At 38.6% G+C, this 18,921-nt stretch overlaps 1 protein-coding gene across 5 annotated transcripts in view; it reads right to left on the reverse strand.

Moving 5' to 3' along the window:
- LOC136837312 (TIMELESS-interacting protein) overlaps window positions 1-18,921 on the reverse strand; it is a 129,498-nt gene that overhangs the window by 61,454 nt on the left and 49,123 nt on the right. For all 5 annotated transcript variants that reach the window (XM_067102063.1, XM_067102062.1, XM_067102064.1 and 2 more), the window contains exon 4: window positions 13,631-13,829. In XM_067102063.1, the coding sequence (XP_066958164.1) occupies window positions 13,631-13,829 (199 nt within the window). The remainder of the gene's footprint in view (window positions 1-13,630; window positions 13,830-18,921) is intronic.

The raw sequence follows: 18,921 nt of genomic DNA on the forward strand, positions 1-18,921 counted from the left end.
GTGATGAACACCGTCATCAACATGAAAGACCATGAATTACCTGGTTTCCTCTCGACCATCAACATCACTCATCAGGTAAATGCAGGAATTTGTTGCTTTTATTTATAATAGCATCAGTTAAAATATGACATTTTTATAATAAAATAAAGTTTTATATATGTTTACCAAGTAATTACATAGCTAACAATTTCTAATAACCAGCAATTGAGGAGGAACAACATAGCAAGAAGGTTCAATTTATTCATGTCGCAATGTCCATGAGAGGGGAAGAGGGAGGGCTCCCACTCTCTGATTACTTGGAAAGTATATATAAAGCTTTATTTTATTATAAAAATGTAACTTACCAAGTAATTACATAGCTGATTCCCCACATTGATAGGAGGTGGGATTTGAGGACTTATTCTACCTCAAGTATTAAAAGTAATAATTTGAGAATACTACCTCAAGTATTAAAAGTAATAATTTGAGAATAGAAAGGAGTCTTTAACATTAATACAATGTTTGTTGTTCCTTACCTGGTAGAGAGCTGCTGCAGGATGATACTGCCTCTGGTGGCACTCATCTTACCCCGTAGAGGTGGCAGTATATTCGAGTGTCACCTGCTACATAAGTGGGGGCCTTGCAGCGAAGGACTTCTCTGAACACTAGCAAAGTATAGAAAGTTTGCCCCTGCCCTAGACGCAGTACCGACACACAACACCAGATAAAAACACTGATACTTACACCAAAAGATTAAAAACACCATCACCCAACCATTAAAAGACCTGGAGGGTGTCCCAGTACAGAGTATCCCCAGGCTCCCCTAAACTCAACACCAAGTACCAAGGCGGAAGAGTAAGGATGGAAGGAATGCTTCCTATACTTCCTTCCCAACACCGTGCCAGCACCCAATAAAGAACCCAAGGTACTGCAATCATCAAAATCTGTTTCAACATCGCATAGATAAGTGCCAAAAAAACTGACTTACATCTCCAATAAGTGGATTGGAGAATGGAGGCAAGAGAAATATAATGTCTGAACGATAAGGACGTAGCCACAGCTCTAATCTCATGAGCTCTTACCCTTAGAAAGGGAAGAAGTTCTTCTCCCACTTGTGAATGTGACTCACAAATGAGATCTCTTAGAAAGAAAGAGAGGGCATTCTTTGAGAGAGGACGTGAAGGGTTCTTTACTGAACACCACAAGTGATCAGACGTACCTCTTATTTTGTCAGTCATATGGAGATAGCACTTGAGAGCCCTTACCGGACAGAGGAGTCTTTCCTCATCTATCGAACCTACCACCTGAGATAGGTTCTTAATGCTAAAAGAACGAGGCCAAGGTTTGGTTGGATTTTCGTTCTTAGCGAGAAAGCCAAAGTAAAGGAGCAAATCGCATCTCCATTAGAGAAACCAATTCTCCTATCCAGAGCTTGGATCTCACTTACTCTCTTGGCTGTAGACAAGGGTACTAGGAATAAAGTCTTTTTAGTTAAGTTCCTCAGCAAAGCAGAATCAATAGGCTCAAAGGGAGGACCTGAAAGCCATTTAAGTAACATGTCCAGGTTCCAAGAAACTTGCTGTAAATCTCTGCACTTTGTTGTACCCACGATTTAATAAGTTCAGATAAATCCCAATCCAAAGAAATACCTAGGCCTCTATGCCTGAATACAGAGCCTGACATTGCCCTATAACCTTTGATAGTGGATGAGGACAAGCCTTTAGAAGTTCTCAGGAACAATAGAAAATTGGCGATCTCTGTTGCAGATTTCTTAGAAGAAGAGACATGATTTGCTTGGCACCAAGTGCGGAAAACAATCCACTTGCTTTGGTAGACACTGGCTGAAGACTCTCTCCTGCATCTAGAGATTTTTGAGGAAGTAGTCTTGGGAAATGGATAGGAGACTTATCAGGTCCAGGAACCATTCCCTTAGAGGCCAAAAGGGAGCTATGAGGATCATCGAAGCATTCTCGTGAGACCTGAATTTATTATCATTTCCCTTACCATCCCGAAGGGAGGGAATGCATACAGGCTCTTTGTTGGACCAGATCAACATTATAGCATCTGTTGTCCATGATGCAGGATCCAGAACTGGAGAGTAATAAAGTGGAAGGGGGTGATTTTTGGAGGTTGCAAACAGGTCTACTGTCGGCCTTCCCACCAGCTTCCACAACTCTAAGCATACTAGTGGGTCCAACATCCATTCTGTGAGAATCACTGGTTGCTGTGACTCAGCTGGTCCACTAGTACATTCATCCTGCCTTTCACAAATCTCATTACCATCCTTGTCTGATCTTGATGAGCCCAGAGAAGGAGGTCCCACGCCGCCTCACAGAGGGAGAAGGAGTGAGTTTCCCCAGGGCAGTCATATTGTCTGAGTGCACTGCAATGGTCTTGTTTCGAACTTCCAAAGCAAAGGCTTGCAATCCCAGTCAGTTCTTTAAAATTTATATGCCAAGTTTCCTGTTCCGACGTCCACCTTCTGGAGACTTCCTTGTCCTCCAGGACTGCGCCCCAACCTAAATCAGATGCATCTGCATAAAAGCTCAGGTCGGGGTTCAGAGGAAAGAGAGACTTCCCTTCTAGTAGTCTGTTTTTGGATCTCCACCAAAGCAGATGTTTCTTGATGTCTTGGGAACACAAACAAGTCTGGATACTTCTTTCAGTCCCAACTGTCTCTGAGGTAAAACTGGAGTACCCTCATGTGAAGTCTCCCTAAGGAGACAAACTGCTCGATGGAAGCCATGTTCCTAGGGGGCTCATCTACTTGTTGGCCGGACACATTTGAAGAGCGAGAAACTCATCTATCGTCTTTAGACAGGATTCTATCCTCTTGGGTGCAGGGAAAGCCTGAAAAAGACAAGAATTCAGACTCATTCCCAAATACACTATCTGTTAAGATGGAATTAACTGAGACTTTTGAAGGTTGATCAAAAGCCCCAACTCCTTCACTAGAGCAAGAGTCTTTTGAAAGTCCCCCGATGCAATCTTCCTTTGTGGGAGAACGAATGAGCCAGTCGTCCAGTTAGAGAGCAATGCTGACGCCAACCTGCTATCGGAGCGAGAATGCAGGTGAAAACCTGAGGGGCCATCGGAAGTCCGAAGCATAGTGCTTGGAACTGAAAAATCTGGTTCCAAAAGACAAAGCGAAGGTACTTCCTCGAGTCTGGATGTATGGGGACATGGAAGTACACATCTTGCATATCTATGGAGACCATCCAGTCCCCTTGACGAATGGATGCAAGAATTGAGCTGTTCGTCTCCATTCAGAATTTTGCCTTCCGTACAGACATTCAGTGCGCTGACAACCAGCACTGGTTTCATCCTCCTGAAGACTTCGGAACCATGAAAAGGTGACTGTAAAACCCCTCTGATTCTACATCTGTGATTTCCTCTATCATTCTCTTTTGAAGAAGAACAGATCCCTCCTTTGAGAGGGCCAAAAACCTTCTCAAGCCTTTCGAACATGCTGTTAATGCGATAGGTTTCTTGACTAAGGGTGGATAACATACAAACGGAATAGAGTATCCGTTCTTGGGTACTGTTCTGCTCCTCTCTCACCCCATTCTTCCCAAAAAAGGAGGAGCCTGGCACCCACTGCTGCACAAGGAAAACTTTCCTCATTTTTTGGAAGGAGGTTTGGATGAAGACTTTTTGATGGCCTTGGAGGAGAAACAGACGTTAGCACGAGGCCTAGACTGAAATCTTTGCCTGGTGCCTAGAAAGGGCTGGCACTGCACAGGATAGGAAGACTTGGCACTAAAGGAAAAATTCTCTCGAGCACATTTAGAAGACCGAGTAAGGAGATCTTTCGTTGACTTCCTTTGCTAGTCAGAAGCGATACCATTAACTACCGCCTGAGGGAAAAGGAAGTCACACACTAGAGGAGAGAACAGAAGAGCCGATTTCTGTGCAGATGTGACCCGTTTGGATGTAAAAGAGCACCAAAGCTCTCTCTTCTTTAAAATACCCATAGCGTACATCGAGATTAATTCCTGAGAGGCATCTCTACTTCCCGTCTATACAGGAGAGTACGCCCAGAAGATCCAAAGATAAATCCATGGGAACAGAAAGAAAGTCCTGGATTTTCTTGGCCAGGGTGCTCACTGCCCAATCCAGGAAAATGATCACTTCAAAACTTTGAAAATGTTCTTCAACAGGTGATCAAGTTCAGCGGAAGAGAACATCACCTTCACTGCGGAAAAGGAAGACCTACGGGAGGCTTCAATGAGTCGAGAGAAGTCCCCCTGGGTGGAGGCAGACACACCCAAAGAGGGAACTTCCCCGGTAGCGTAATATGAATGTCTCCTCCGCAATAAACACGAGGGAGGATAACAGAACACTGCCTTCCCTTGTTCTCTTTTGTCCGCTAACCAACACTCTACTTCATTCATGGCCTTCTTAGCTGAAGTAGAAAGCACCAATTTGGGGAGCTTGGAGGATTTAGACTAAGATTACTCATCTGGAAAGTCGAAGCTGGAGAAGGAGCCGCTGGAGAGAAAAAGTTGGGAAAGGAGCAAAGTAGGACGCACAAAAGAGCTGAATATGCCATGGTAGGATATCCTCTTCCTCCTTGGCTGACAAGACTGGAGAAAGAGGCACATCAACCGGACTTGGTGGAGGGGTTGAGGTTTCAAAAAGCTCAAAATGTCATCTAGGCACTGCTGTAAGGGAACCAGAGACAGGTCTAACACCACTGGCGCCGCAGAAGAAAAAGGTGTCGTCATACAATGTGAAGAAGCAAGACCAATCATCGTTGGCCGATCGGGCGCCACTGGGCACTCAGGAGTTACTGGAAGAGCAGAAGATACAGAGAGCTCGGGAGCCAATGGGCGCTCAGAAGCTGTATTTGGCGTCGATGGTAGCTCTGGCGCCAAAGGAGGATCTGGCACCAATGGGCACTCTGGCACCAATGCGCACTCCAGTGCCAATGGGCGCTGCGGCGTCAACTGGTCGTCGGCTGCTACTGCCGAAACCACTACATCATGAGAAGTGGAGCATCTAGATGCGACATCGGGAGCTGCAGGACGCTCTAACAAAGAAGTGCACTCAGGAACAGAGGACAGCTCAGGCGCTAATGGGCATTCCAACGAAACACAGACATGTAAAACAATCAGAATCCAACACACGACGTTTGGAAGGGCAAAATTCTGGCAAAAACACTCCGGACTGTCCCGAAAACTACAAGAGGGAACAGCCTCTTTCACTTTCTTGCAAGGCACCTGATGGGTGCTAGACACATCTACTGCAGACCTCTTGAGAGGTCTAGATTCATCTAGATTCATCCTTGAATCGCCACCGTTGCCTGCACTCAGGACTCAGCGCTTGGTAGCTGGAGGAAAGACGGTGCACATCTGAGAAAATGCCCTTGGAAAGGCGTTTTGTTGACACCTGGGAATCTGCAACAGGTGCGACTGAGGGGCCGACTTCCCATGGGCAGACCCCACCAACCTGCCTTGGGCCTCCGGTATGACTTCTCCCAGGTGCGGGGGAGTATGTCAGGGACCTTTACGTAAGAGAGTCGGCGGGACAGACAGCCAGCTCCTCCACTAACACTTCACTATGAGTACTATGTTCACAAGTTCATAATTTGGTGAACTGAATCACCCAACTGAGACACAGAATGCATTAATAACTCAAACTTCCGATCAAATTTCGCTTCAAGAGTGGCAACGGCACTGGGGTCAGAAGTATGAGAGCTGGGAACAGGAACAGGTTGTAAACCTGAAGGACTAGGATTAGGAGAAACGACAGAAATTACAGGAACGTCAGACGAAGATTTAGAAGAATGCTGACTAGCTGAAGATTTGTCACTCCTAGCATTAGCTTCCCTAATTCTGTCTTTTTCCAGTTTGGAAAGGTGAGAAGTTAAAATCTTCCACTGTCTAGAGTCCCAGTCAACACATTCAGCACAGGTAAGATCTGTAGAGAACCCTTGGCCCCTGCAACTAGCACACACACAATGTAAATCATATTTGGCAGAAGTTAATCTCATATTGCAGCCTTTGCTGCAATAACGAGTGCTCAATGTACTAGCGTCAGACATCGTCAAAGTAAGTGACAACTAAGTCCAAACAAGAGTCAAAATTCGGTAAAATATCCAAATAAAGTCAACCTGACTAAATAAATACCAAAAGGCAATCAAAAGAATCCAAAATACTTCACCGATCTTCTATGGAAAATAACCAATACAGCCTACGAAAATCCAAATTACTATGGCTGCTGCTCACAACCTTCATCGAAAGCCGGCAGGAATAAACTGAACCTTCTTGCAATGTTGTTCCTCTTCTTCCCTGAAAGTGGGCGAGGCTAGCTACTTACACCAAAATAAACAAAAGAATCGCTACTTCGAATTTTCAAATTTTAGCTGCTTGTTATTAGAATTCATTAGCCATGTAATTACTTGGTAAATATATATAAAAATATAAATTTTACTGTTGAACTACTGAATGACTTAACGTAATGGTGATGTTAATGGGTTGCTTATAAGGAATTAAACATGGCTTAGATTAACAACATAAGGCAAAGTGCTTCTGTACCTGCCTTTTTTAAAGCCATTGAGACAATTTGTCAGCCTCAACAATGTGAGACTCCAGAAGCACACCATATTTTTACAGGGTATTAGAAAGCTTAGCCTCATGAGGTTAAGTACCCCACCTTAAGTACTGTAATAGTACTGTTAGAAATCATGAAGACAGCACTCACAAACTGTACTTTCAACTCAGGTTCAGAGCTTAGCAACAAAGATAACTCCCTTCTCATCATCATTAAAATGTAAAGGATTAGCAAAATACAAGCCCTCCATAAATACTTGGATGTTGATTTACAGTACTGCACTCTCAATAAAATTATTTTCTGTAACTACTGTTCAGGATAACACACACATGGCAATTTCAAAGATGCAGAGAAAACCCAAATAGAAGTCTTGAGAAAACCATCAATACCGGTGCCTGCTAAAGTTATTCTTGATATGGCACTGGCATGCACCTTTGTCTACGACAGTCACCTTTGTCTATGACAGTCATCTTGCAACATGTGGTGTCTTTTGTTAAGTGTGTTTCAGCCTATCATAAATTGTCATGTTAACATTATTAACATACTACGAATCTCTGAAGCTTTCATCAAGACAGCAGTGATCTCAATAATTTCCTCTGCTGGAGTGCTACTAATTTTCCATGGATTGATTGATTTATAGATTTTAGGCATACATGCCAAGCACTGGGGCAACTAAGGCCATTCAGGACTGAAACAGAAATTGACAGTAAAAGCTTGAATGGTGTAACAGGAGGAAAACCTCGCAGTTGCACTATGTATCAATTGTTAGGAGAGGGTGGACAGTAAGATGGAAGAAAAAGAATATGAACAGAGGTACAGTAAAAGGAATGAAAGGGGTTGTAGCTAGGGGCCAAAGGGATGCTGCAAAGACCCTTAAGTAATGCCTACATTGCGCGAGGTGCGCCGATGGCACTACCCCCATACGGGTAATTTTCCATGGAGGGTAATCCTCTGTCTTATATGCTGGTCCCTGAGTATCCAAATGTTGGCAACCTTACTATTACAGAAGTAACATGGTTTCAACAAAACACCACAAATCTAACAGAAATTTTCCCTATGTCTAATGCCAATCCCCTGACACAGCAGTTTCCCTGGTTGTAAATCACCTAATATGCAGGATACTCTCACACAAAAGGTCCCACAACACTTGCAGATTCCAGTGACACCCACTGACATTCCATAAATTCCATCCCATGAGATTCCAATGAAGTCATCCAATTAAAAAAAAAATTAGCCATAAATATCCTGACACTGGGTAGCACTGGGATGATGTCTGAAGACTTTTGGGGGATGGTTTACCTCCCATGCAAGTAGGAGCAGTTCAAAGAGAATTATCATCAAACCAGTCCAAAATAAAAATTATGAACAGTTTTTTCTTAATCTTTTTATTTTTCCATAAGTTTTTAATGCAATAACTGACAAATAGCAGTAATATATATATCCCAGAAAAGTATATTTACTGCCCTGTTTCATGAATCAAATGGTATAAATCTTCATTATTTCTTTCCTATGTTTATAACAAAAGGTAAAGAAATTTATGCTCTTGGTAAACTTCAATGCATCTTTCTAACTATATAATTTTGTTGTTTTACATTTTTGAAGATACTACATAAAGTATACATTATATACAATTAAGTGGCTTTCACATATCACCAAAACCAGTATTCTACCATGAAAAACAAACTCACACAATTGATAAAATAAAATTATCTCTTAAGCTCCTAAGTGGTAAGATAGAACAGAGTTAAGTGAAAAGTGTTTTGGAAGCCAAAAATCAAGGGCTTCATACTGGCAACCCCATGCCATTAGTTTCAAAGTCCCTTCCTAAGTAGTAAATGAAGTAACATTAGAACTTGAGAAATTCTACTCCCTATAAGAAGTTATACCACAAACTTTGCCTCTCAACTCCAACTCAATTTCCTGGTTTGATGAGATGGAACCTTACCCAAAAGAATTTTCCCAAGACAAATTTCTCTGATTGAAAGAATCTTTGCTGTCAATCAAAGCAGACCTTGCTGTTGAGCTGTTAATCAGCTCAGTGGTCTGGGGCCAGACCTACTAATCAGCTCAGGTATAACACTTAACTTTTTCTTCTCCTGGTCCCCAAAAGATCAGGGAATCTCTGAAGGTCATTGTCAGGCCTATGTTTAGGTATTTTATTTAATATTTACAATAAAATGATCAAGAAAAGCTATAAATCACAGTTGCAATGAAATAACCAGGACACATGAGCAAAAATAATTACAATTATTAAAATCACTGCAACAAAACCTGAGAAAATAGACTTAATTGAAGATACTATACACTGTATGATAAACAGATTCTATAGGAATAAAGAACTGAATTAAGCTAATATTCCAGATGTCTAGCAACATAAGATTGATAGAAGGTGGCTAGGAGAAACAGAAAATACAACCTAACACAACCAAAATGTAAATGAAACTTTCTGAAGAGTGAAATACAAATAGACCAGGAAACAAAATTGCATATGAATGACTACTTTTAATAGTCCTTAAGTATATACAAATATTTTCATATATTTCTAAACCAAAACTAGGTATTAGAATATTATCACCATAGTTCTCCAAGCGTAATACACGACTAAGAACAACTGCTGCCTTGCAGATGGATGTTTTTAGTCAAAGGCTAAGCCCATCGCCAATAACTGAGGTTGACAACTGCAAGGCCATGCCCTCATAAAAACTAGCCAAATCTTTAAACCATGCATTAAGGAATGAGAATCAGGCTAGGATCCCCTGGTGTGGTTAACAGCTAAAGGTTTCATTACTTTAAAAAGAAACAAGTGAAGGAATGGAAGATTCAAGTAGGATCGTGTGCAACGTTGGTGCCCTGAGAGAAGAGTTAAGAGAGACTGTTGATGTCATGTGTGTGTGTGTGTGTGTGTGTGTGTGTGTGTGTGTGTGTGTAGTGAGTAGGAGAAAGAGAGGAATCAGAGGTAGGTAATGGGTTCAATCTTTATTTTTGTGGGTCATAAATAGAAAGAAATGAAGCTGAATTTAGTAGTGAGTGGAGAATTTAGTAGTGAGTGGAAATAAAAAATGGTGGAAGTTGAAAGTTAGTGGTATGATTTAATAGTAGTGTTACAGTACTGGTAGGGGAAGACATTGTTAATGCAATTTCAGCATACTTGCCTCACACTGGTTGCCAGCAGCAAGAGAAGGAAATATCTAGGGATGAACTGGAAACAGCAATTAGAATGGTAAAGGATGGTGAGAAAATAACCATATGAGAAGATATGAATGGTAGAGTTGGAATGAGTAAAAAATGGTTATAAGGAGGTTCATGGAGGTTCATGGAGGCCATGGATTTGGAGTGAGGACTGACGATGTTGAGCATATACTGGAAATGGTAGAGTTTTGAATTAGTATGAATGAATACCTGGTTTGTGAAGGCAGATCAACATTTAATAACAAATGAGGGTGGTGGAACACAGCCAAATAGATTACAGTTAGGAGGGCAAACAGAAGCAGTATAGTAAATTGTTGCTAGTGATGGATATTAAGATGATGTGTAGAAAACCCATGAAAAATCAAAAATTAAAATATGGAATCTTAATGGAGAACAGTTTGGGAAGTATAAGAGGCATGTAAGAGAAAGACAAAGTTGGAACAAATTTAAAAGAGGATGGAATGTAGAATAAAAGATATCTGGAAAGATATGAAAACAACTCGTGTGAAAGGTGCAGAGGAAGCAGCTGGGCAAACTTAAGGCTACACAGTGGCAGGTGGTAAAATAGTGGTGGCAAAATAAAGAGGTACTAGACCAGGAGGGCAGACAGAAGCAGTATAGTAAATTGTTGCTAATGATGGATATTAAGAAGAGATGTAGAAAACCCATGAAAAAATCAAAAATTAAAATATGGACTCTTAAAGGAGAACAGTCTGGGAAGCATAAGAGGCATGTAAGAGAAAGACATCAAGTTGGAATAAATTTAAAAGAGGATGGAATGTAGAATAAAAGATATTTGGAATGATATGAAAACAACTTGTGTGAAAGGTGCAAAGGAAGCAGCTGGTCAAACTTACGGCTATACAGTGGCAGGTGGTAAAATAAAGAGGTACTAGATTCTGTTACGTGAAAGTCTAGGGCTTTTAAGGTGAATCATTTGCAAGGTGCCATGGAAAAATATAACCATATAGAGAAGAAGGAAGAGAGACTAAGATAACTGGGGCACAGCTACTATATGAGCTACAGAGAAGTTAGAAGCTGAATAGGTTAGGAATAAAGGAGGCCGAATATGATATTTACAGAATATCAAACTCAAGAGAAAAAAAAAAAAGCAAAGATGAGATCTGGTTCAATTAGGTGTCATAAAAGATTAAGAAGGTAATAGTCTGCATAAGGATGATGTCATTAAATGAAGATGGTAAGTTTATCATACATCTCTTTCAAGGTGGGGAAGGTAGATAATATGGGTGATAATTTGAGGAATCAGACTACCAGAACATTTATTGAAGGTTTCAGAGAGAATAACTGATGCATTAGACACAAGCTCTGATGTGCATTTAAGGACCTAGAGAAGGCATTTGATACAATACCAAGGGAAGTAATGTTTTTGTTGTTTAAGAAAAAGAAAGTTTTGTTTTTGTTGTTTAAGAAAAAGAAAAGTGCCAGAAAAGCTGGTTGAAAAGGTGTATAAAAGAACATACCACAGTAATAATAGACTTGTCAAACCCGATATTTCTGAAGTCAAGAGTCGTTCACATCACGGACTGGCACATGACCCATTTCTGTTTGGACTGATTATGGATGTAGTGAGTAAAGGGGTAATGAATGAAAATCTATGGAAACTGTTATAGCAGATGATCTGGCGATTACTGCAGAGACTGAAGAATTGCAAAGATGGGTTAGACAGTAGCAGAAATCTCTTGAATGGGAGGTTATGAGGGTAAATGTGATATATCTGAGGTTATGGTGTCCAGCAGGCTGAGAGGGGATAGGTTAAACAAGATAAAAAAGGCTTAGATTTAAAACAGGCAGAAAATTTAAAACACTTAGGATCTACTTTAAGCCAGGAGGGAGGGTGAAAAGCTGAGGGTGAAAGTAGGATGAAAGCAGCTTAGGTGAATGGAGGAGGATGGCAGGGGTAGTGACAAAAAAAATGCCAAATAAACTGAAAATAGATGGGTCTATTGTATCACAATCAGATCAGTGATAACATATGGTTCAGAAACATGGACTTTAAATTAAGAAGGGAGGAACAGGAACTGGAGCTAACAGAAATGAGGATGATGAGGTTGATTTTGGGGATCTCACTATGTGAGAGGCTGGAAAATGAAGTACAGTACAGGAGGGTGGTAAAGCTTACCGATATGATAAAGAGAGTCAAAACTGAGATGGTATGGGCCTCTGGTAAGGGTGAGTGAGAAGAGAGAGTGAAGAAGGCTAGGGTGGAGCCTGTTAGGGTTAGATCAAGAGGGAGCAAAGGATTAAAAGGCCCAATAAAGTGAAGGAGGACTTAGAGAAGAAGGGTTTAACAGAGGAAAATGCTTTCAATTGACATTGTTGGAGAAGATGCATAAAAGTAACCATCCACTTAGCTTGGGGATAGCAGTGGGGAATGAGGAAAAAGAATGAGAGGATATAAACTTAATGCAATTGTTATAACTTGACTTATTTGTATTTGTTTTCGTATGAGATGCGAGGGTCATCCAATAGATGGCAGTGTAGGCTGGATTGGGGAGTGTAATGTTATTGTATTTTTGATTATCCTTGCAAGACTATGAACTACATGTGAATCACATCAAGGGAAAGGATAATTTGCGCGCAGATTTTTTATCCAGGCATCCTGTTATGTAAAATTGTAAGAATTTGTCTTTGTTATATTATGAATTGTAATTTTTGTTTATCCTTATTGGTTATAATGATGATTTTAAAGAGGGAGGTATGTTATAACCTGACTTATTTGTATTTGTTTTCGTATGAGATGCAAGGGTCATCCAACAGATGGCAGTGTAGACTGGATTGGGGAGTGTAATGTTATTGTATTTTTCCTCCTTGTTTTCTAAAAAGAGTAAAGTTCTGATGTTTTGATCCTTTAAAAGTTTACTTGGCTACGTAGTCTCGTACGTACCAGTGTGTCTCCTGGAATTGTATTGACAAGTTGTGAATTATACTAACTAATATTACGAAAGGATGTAAAGTGAAAAAGTTATATTATTAGTATGGGTAAAGTATTGATTCTCTTGTATTTTTCTTCTATGTACGTGACTTAACATTTTGAAGAGTTTACTCTGTATTAAGTGAGTACTGTGTATTTCGAGTATTTACTCGTTATTAAGAATTTATTGTCTTATTATGTATTTCTTTGTGTGAAGAGTGTTAATACTTAGTATTGCATAAGTATCCAGTGATTTCACTACTATATATATTTATTTGATTTTTCAGTAATACTAAATTAAATATTAAATAATAATATTTTTATTAATTTTATCAGTGTTTGAATAATTGCCTTGGGTAATCTAAATATTTACGTTTCTCTAACTAATAATTTAAGAGTATTAGAAGCAGAGCGTAACACAATACAAAAGCTGAACATAACAACTAATTTGAAAACAAGTTATAAAATACAAATGAATTGGAAAATACCTACATTAAGGAAGCAGATGAAAACAGTGAAGAGAACAAGCAAGTAGGCACTAACAGAGCCATCCAACCTTCCAAGACCAAAGAAGGAAGAATTACTCTCCAAATTACTACAAAAAATTATACACAAACTTATAATCATATAAGCATTTAGCAAACAACAAGAGATTTAAAAATGAAATATAATTTAAATAATGAAAATGAGAGTAATAATAAATGTCACACAGCACTAGACACACAATGTCTGACTACATCTGCTATCAGAGGCAATGTGTAACCCATATGTATTCTCAGTCAGGTGGAAATGAAAACTCATTTTTCATCAGGTGTCTGGAAGATTGTGCGGATACACAATAAACCTTTCTACAGTAAAAGACCCCAAGACAAGTGATAGCTTTACAACTTCTAAAATTACATAGTATCTAAAATGCAAGTGTAATTTCCAAATGCATATGGAATTAAGATACCACGTACAAAATGTGCCACATACCTTTACAGGCTTTTTATTACCCAGCTTTTCCAAGTCTTCCAAAACATTTTTAAAAGGAAACCTAGGATATAAGCGATGTGCCCAATGTTCTAAGTGTTTTAATAACATATCCAAGTCTTCTTTCTCGTGCCCTTTGCCTTGAAATTTAACATTTTTAAAATACTTTGGGAGAGCTGGAATTCCTCTTGGTCCTGCTACTCTGAAATTTAAACATACAAATAAAAATCAAGAGCAAAATAATTAAGGAAATAAATGTAAACAACAAAATAATAATCCCTGTTATTTGGATATTGCCATTATCCATAATTCAACATTATCTGACATACCCAGACCAAGGATCAAGGCCCCAAAGATGTGTGTGTGTGTGTGTGTGTGTGTGTGTGTGTGTGTGTGTGTGTGTGTGTGTGTGTGTGTGTGTGTGTGTGTGTGTGTGTGTGTGTGTGTGTGTGTGTGTGTGTGTGTGTGTGTGTGTGTGTAAATTTGAAAAAACCACTCTCCAATGGTTGACAATGCTGTGCGGTCTCAAGAAAATGTTGGTAATACTGCCTACATCAGACTGACTGAGAAATGGTTTTGGGGAGTGGGGGAGGCCTCTAGATGTTTTTATGGTGGAGGGGGTGGAGGTGGTCGGATGGCTTGACGCAGTCCAAGAGGTGTGGCAGTAGGGGAAGGCTCAGAGAAGGGGTTATTTTGGAAGGTGGGAGGAGCTGGGGAGCAATTTCTATGGCTGGGTAAAGAGGACTAGGTAGACCTGACTTTATAGAGATTGTTTGGTCTTGTGTTTCTGTTTATGATACAGTAATTCACATTTTATTAATGAATATGTGCAGTACTGAGAGAGAGAGAGAGAGAGAGAGAGAGAGAGAGAGAGAGAGAGAGAAACAGCTGAGATGAAATATCAAGTGATGAAATATTGTTTTGTGTACTTTTGTGATATGTGTGATAATCATACTTAGTCAACTAAATTGTAATGAAATATACTACAGTAAATCAAGCAAAGCAAAAAAAAAATGGCAACACATACGGATGCACTCATTCTGTGAATCTGCTGCGGCTCTGTTTGGTGTTGTCTTGCCTACATATGAAATTAGCATTTTAAATATTTTTACGGTGATAAGAGATTGAAATATCAACAGTGATAAAATATTCTCATGTGTGTGATAATCATACTTAGAGTCAACTAAATTCGTAAAGAAATATGGTAAAATAAATCCAGCAGAGCAAAAACATGACAACACCCACATATGTATGCATATACTCACTGGATGGCGTCATGGCGTCATAAACTTTCTGGAGTTTGTTTGGTTTTGTGTTTTTGTTTATGATACAATAATTCACATTTTATTAAAAGGATATGTACAGTACATCTATGGTGGAGAGAGAGAGAGAGAGAGAGAGAGAGAGAGAGAGAGAGAGAGAGAGAGAGAGAGAGAGAGAGAGAGAGAGAGAGAGAGAGAGAGAGAATAACTAAGGTATGTTTACATGGAAGCATGAGTATAGTAACACACACTCCTTCACTATTTTATTCATTTTTTATGCTACAGTATTCTCATTCACACTATAGTTTTACCCTGTTTTCCCATTTTTTATTTCTACAAACCAAAAGATAAACGCAGTTGTGCAAGTATGGTACGTACACACTCATTCAATATTGTCAGTGAACTTGCTACAGCCTGTTTGGTGTTGGCCTGCCTACATATGAAGTTTGCATTTTAAATATTTTTATGGTGATTAGAGATGAAATATCATCAGTGATAAAATATTCTCTTGCGTACCGTTATGATATGCGAGATAATCATACTTAGAGCCAACTATACTTGTAATGAAATATGGTGCAGTAAATCAAGCAAAAAAAAAAAAAAAAAGGCAACACATACATACATATGCATGCACATACTGAGATGTGATAGAGAGAGAGAGAGAGAGAGAGAGAGAGAGAGAGAGAGAGAGAGAGAGAGAGAGAGAGAGAGAAACAGTACAGTAAAACACACACATACCTTCACTATTTTATTTATATTTTAGGCCACAGTATTCTCTTGTAAACAATATTTTACTGCATTTTCTCATTTATCAACTACTTTTTAGTAGTGTTCTTAGAATGAATTTGTTTTGAAAAGTTGTCATCAAGAAATGCCATATGCACTAAAGATGTAAACATAGAGTGTTTTAATGTAATACACAAACACTGTATTATGAACCGAACGAATTTCATTTTCGGTAGATTGTACTAGGCCAGTGTTTCTAAAACTTTTTTACCTCAGGTAACACCTATGAAAAACCAAAACTTTGAGGTGCATCATGATTTCAATATGGAAAAATTAGTCATGAAATTTGAAAATAGGAAAGTGATAAAGAAGTACCTGAAATAACCATTTATTTTTTTGAAATATTTTACTTTTAAGTATACTAATGTGAAATGTGCTTGATGAGATTTTGCAATTTTCTCAATGTTTGGCCTTATATGTGATAAACCTACTCTCATCTCTTCATCAATGCATTTAATATGTGATCTATGTTAACATTTAATGTTTGTTTGTACAGAAAATCCTTGTTCACAGAGATACAATGTGGAAAACTGCAATAAAACAGTCAAAGCTTTCCTAACTACTGAAGGATATTCTTCTTTGATTGAAATCCAAAACTGATCGATGGCCACCTCCTTATGCTTGATCTTTAAGCCTCCTCTTCTGTTAACGAAAAGCCAACGTCATCAGTTGAAATGTCAATGAAAAGGTTGCAAATCCAATCATACTGCTCGGTGTTTATTGATGGAGTGTAATGGTTCGGACAGAAATGCTAAATGATCCACTATTAAAGGAATTAAATTGCCTAAATGGCCTTCTCTAACCAAAGGAAACATTTCCAAACAGCCTAAACCAGCTTTTCTTTTCCAAACTGCTAGTTTTTTTCTGGAATGCTTTAATTTTGTTGGTAGATGACAAAAGGTTTTTATTTCTATTTTGCATGGACACATTCAGAATATTCAAGTACTGAAACATATCAGTCAGATACCTTAATTTTGAAGTCCAAAAGTCACAGTTCAGAAGTTCACAAAATTCACACATTTTCTTTCTGTGTGCAAAAGTAAGCATGTGTGTCGTGAATCCATGTTTTCACAATGTAACTCAAATATATTAGATTTTACTGGTCTAGTCTTAATGAAACTTACCATTTTGACAACTTGATCTTGATCATATCTGCTTTCAATTTAGTACCAAGTGTTTTTGTCATCAGGGCCTCTCTATGCAAGAAACAAGAAGTTTTTATAATGTTGGGATGGTTTTACAAATGATGCAAGACCTTTAGTAGAACCAGATATTGATGGAGCTTCATCAGTACAAACTCTAACACACAACTTCCAGGATAAATTCCATTTCTCAAAATAATTATTTAAATTATGAAAAATATCTTCACCTTTAGTAGTGGTACACAATTCTTTGCAACAAACATACTGATTTACTATAGTATCTCCATCAGTAAAGCAAATAAAGGCAAAAAGCTGTGCTTTGTTGGTTGATTCATCAACTTGGAGTGCAAAGTAGGAATCCTGAAGTTTATTACAGCAAACATTTTCTACAATATTGTTAGACATTTCCAGAATACACCTATGAACAGTATTATTTGATAATGGAATTCTACTTATTTGTTTCTCTGCATTATCTCATAAAATAGCCTTAACCATCTTTTTACAAGTGGGCAAAATAATAGATTCGGCAAGAGTACGTGACATCATTTTTACAGCTATCATTTCCGATATTTCATAGAAGAAATTTAAATTACCATTCACAGTTGTCATTTTTGGCTAACATTTCAAAAGATTAGCAGGATATGGAATTATATATATATATAGAACACATTTTTTTGAGAGAGAGGTCAGTAATGACCGATTTAAATCCCCAATGAAAGGAAAAGGGAAAGGATTATTCATTGCTTCTTAAAGATTAGGCCATTAAGAAATTTACTTTCCAGTTCAAAATGTCAAATGGTGAAGACTTGACTCAGACTTAGAAACCACATACTTGATGACATCAACTCTAAAATATATGAAAATCAAAGTTTTAAAATATAAACATACAATATATAAACTAAATCTTCTGTTATCTTGGGGTGCACCGTTTGAGAAACACTATACTATGCTAAGCTTTCACACAATATTACCAAACTTATGGCTTACGTAAAAATTCATAACCATCTCCTATAATTAACAACCACTTATCAAAGAACTCACATAAACAACATTGAGTAAGACCTAAACATACAAATTGGGAAACAGCTGTTTTGCAATTATGAAAGATTTTACTTTAACCTAAAGCATGTTAGTTTACCTTGCGCTGTATACCCGTTTTACATCTATGTATAAAAATAAAAATAATAATTCCATTAATACATTAGTTTCTTTTAGCAACTAAAAATTATTCTACTAATTCTTTCCCTAGTAGGCCCAGTCAGCTGATTCTGAGAAAATAAACATTACAAATGGCGAACGGACAGCTGGTTTTTTATACATATTACAATGATGATACGTATAAGATAATACAGTGATACAGTATAAAGGATTCTGTAAGTAAAATAACAGTTTCATTACCATTACCTTTATCTTAAATACAACTGTAATAGCCTATTTGACTTATACAAATGGATACCATATGTGTCACACCTAAGCTAGCCTTGGTCAATAGTTTACACATACATATTTTGTATCATGCATGTTAATACAATATGGTAACAACTGATAAGAAAGTTGCTGTATAAAAATACATTAATGGTCATGAAACCATGGTAGGCTGTGGGTAAACACTGGCAGGCTACCTGCCTACTGAACTGTCATTTATGAGAGGGAGAGGAAAAGGAGGTGTTGCATTTATTTTCAAAGTGTATTTCTGAGTTCAGTCCCGTGTCAGCCGGTGAAATTCCATTACAGCACGAATTTCTAGGTATAACAATGCTAGATATACCAGAGAAAAAGAGCTTTCAGGAAAGCTGGGGTTACTACCCCAGTCGAGCGTCTTCTCGGAAGACGTCGGTATAAGAAGGGTGAGTGAAATACCACTACCACGGAAACCTACTCAAAGATCTCTCCTATCAAAATCCCCGAACAGAGCGGTGAGCCGTTACAGCCCCAACACTCAACACCCGCCAGGACGGCGACACCAGCGCCACCTACCTCATTCCATTTTCTAGCACGTGACTGCATCCGTTTCTTTTGTGTGCTCGTCTCTCTTTAATTTGGATTTTCTTGCATCTACGATGGCATCGAGCAGCTTTACCATCTCTAAGTTAAGTACCATCTT

This window comes from Macrobrachium rosenbergii, chromosome 58 (assembly GCF_040412425.1).
Source record: "Macrobrachium rosenbergii isolate ZJJX-2024 chromosome 58, ASM4041242v1, whole genome shotgun sequence".
In the NCBI taxonomy this organism is placed as follows: Eukaryota; Metazoa; Arthropoda; class Malacostraca; order Decapoda; family Palaemonidae; genus Macrobrachium; species Macrobrachium rosenbergii.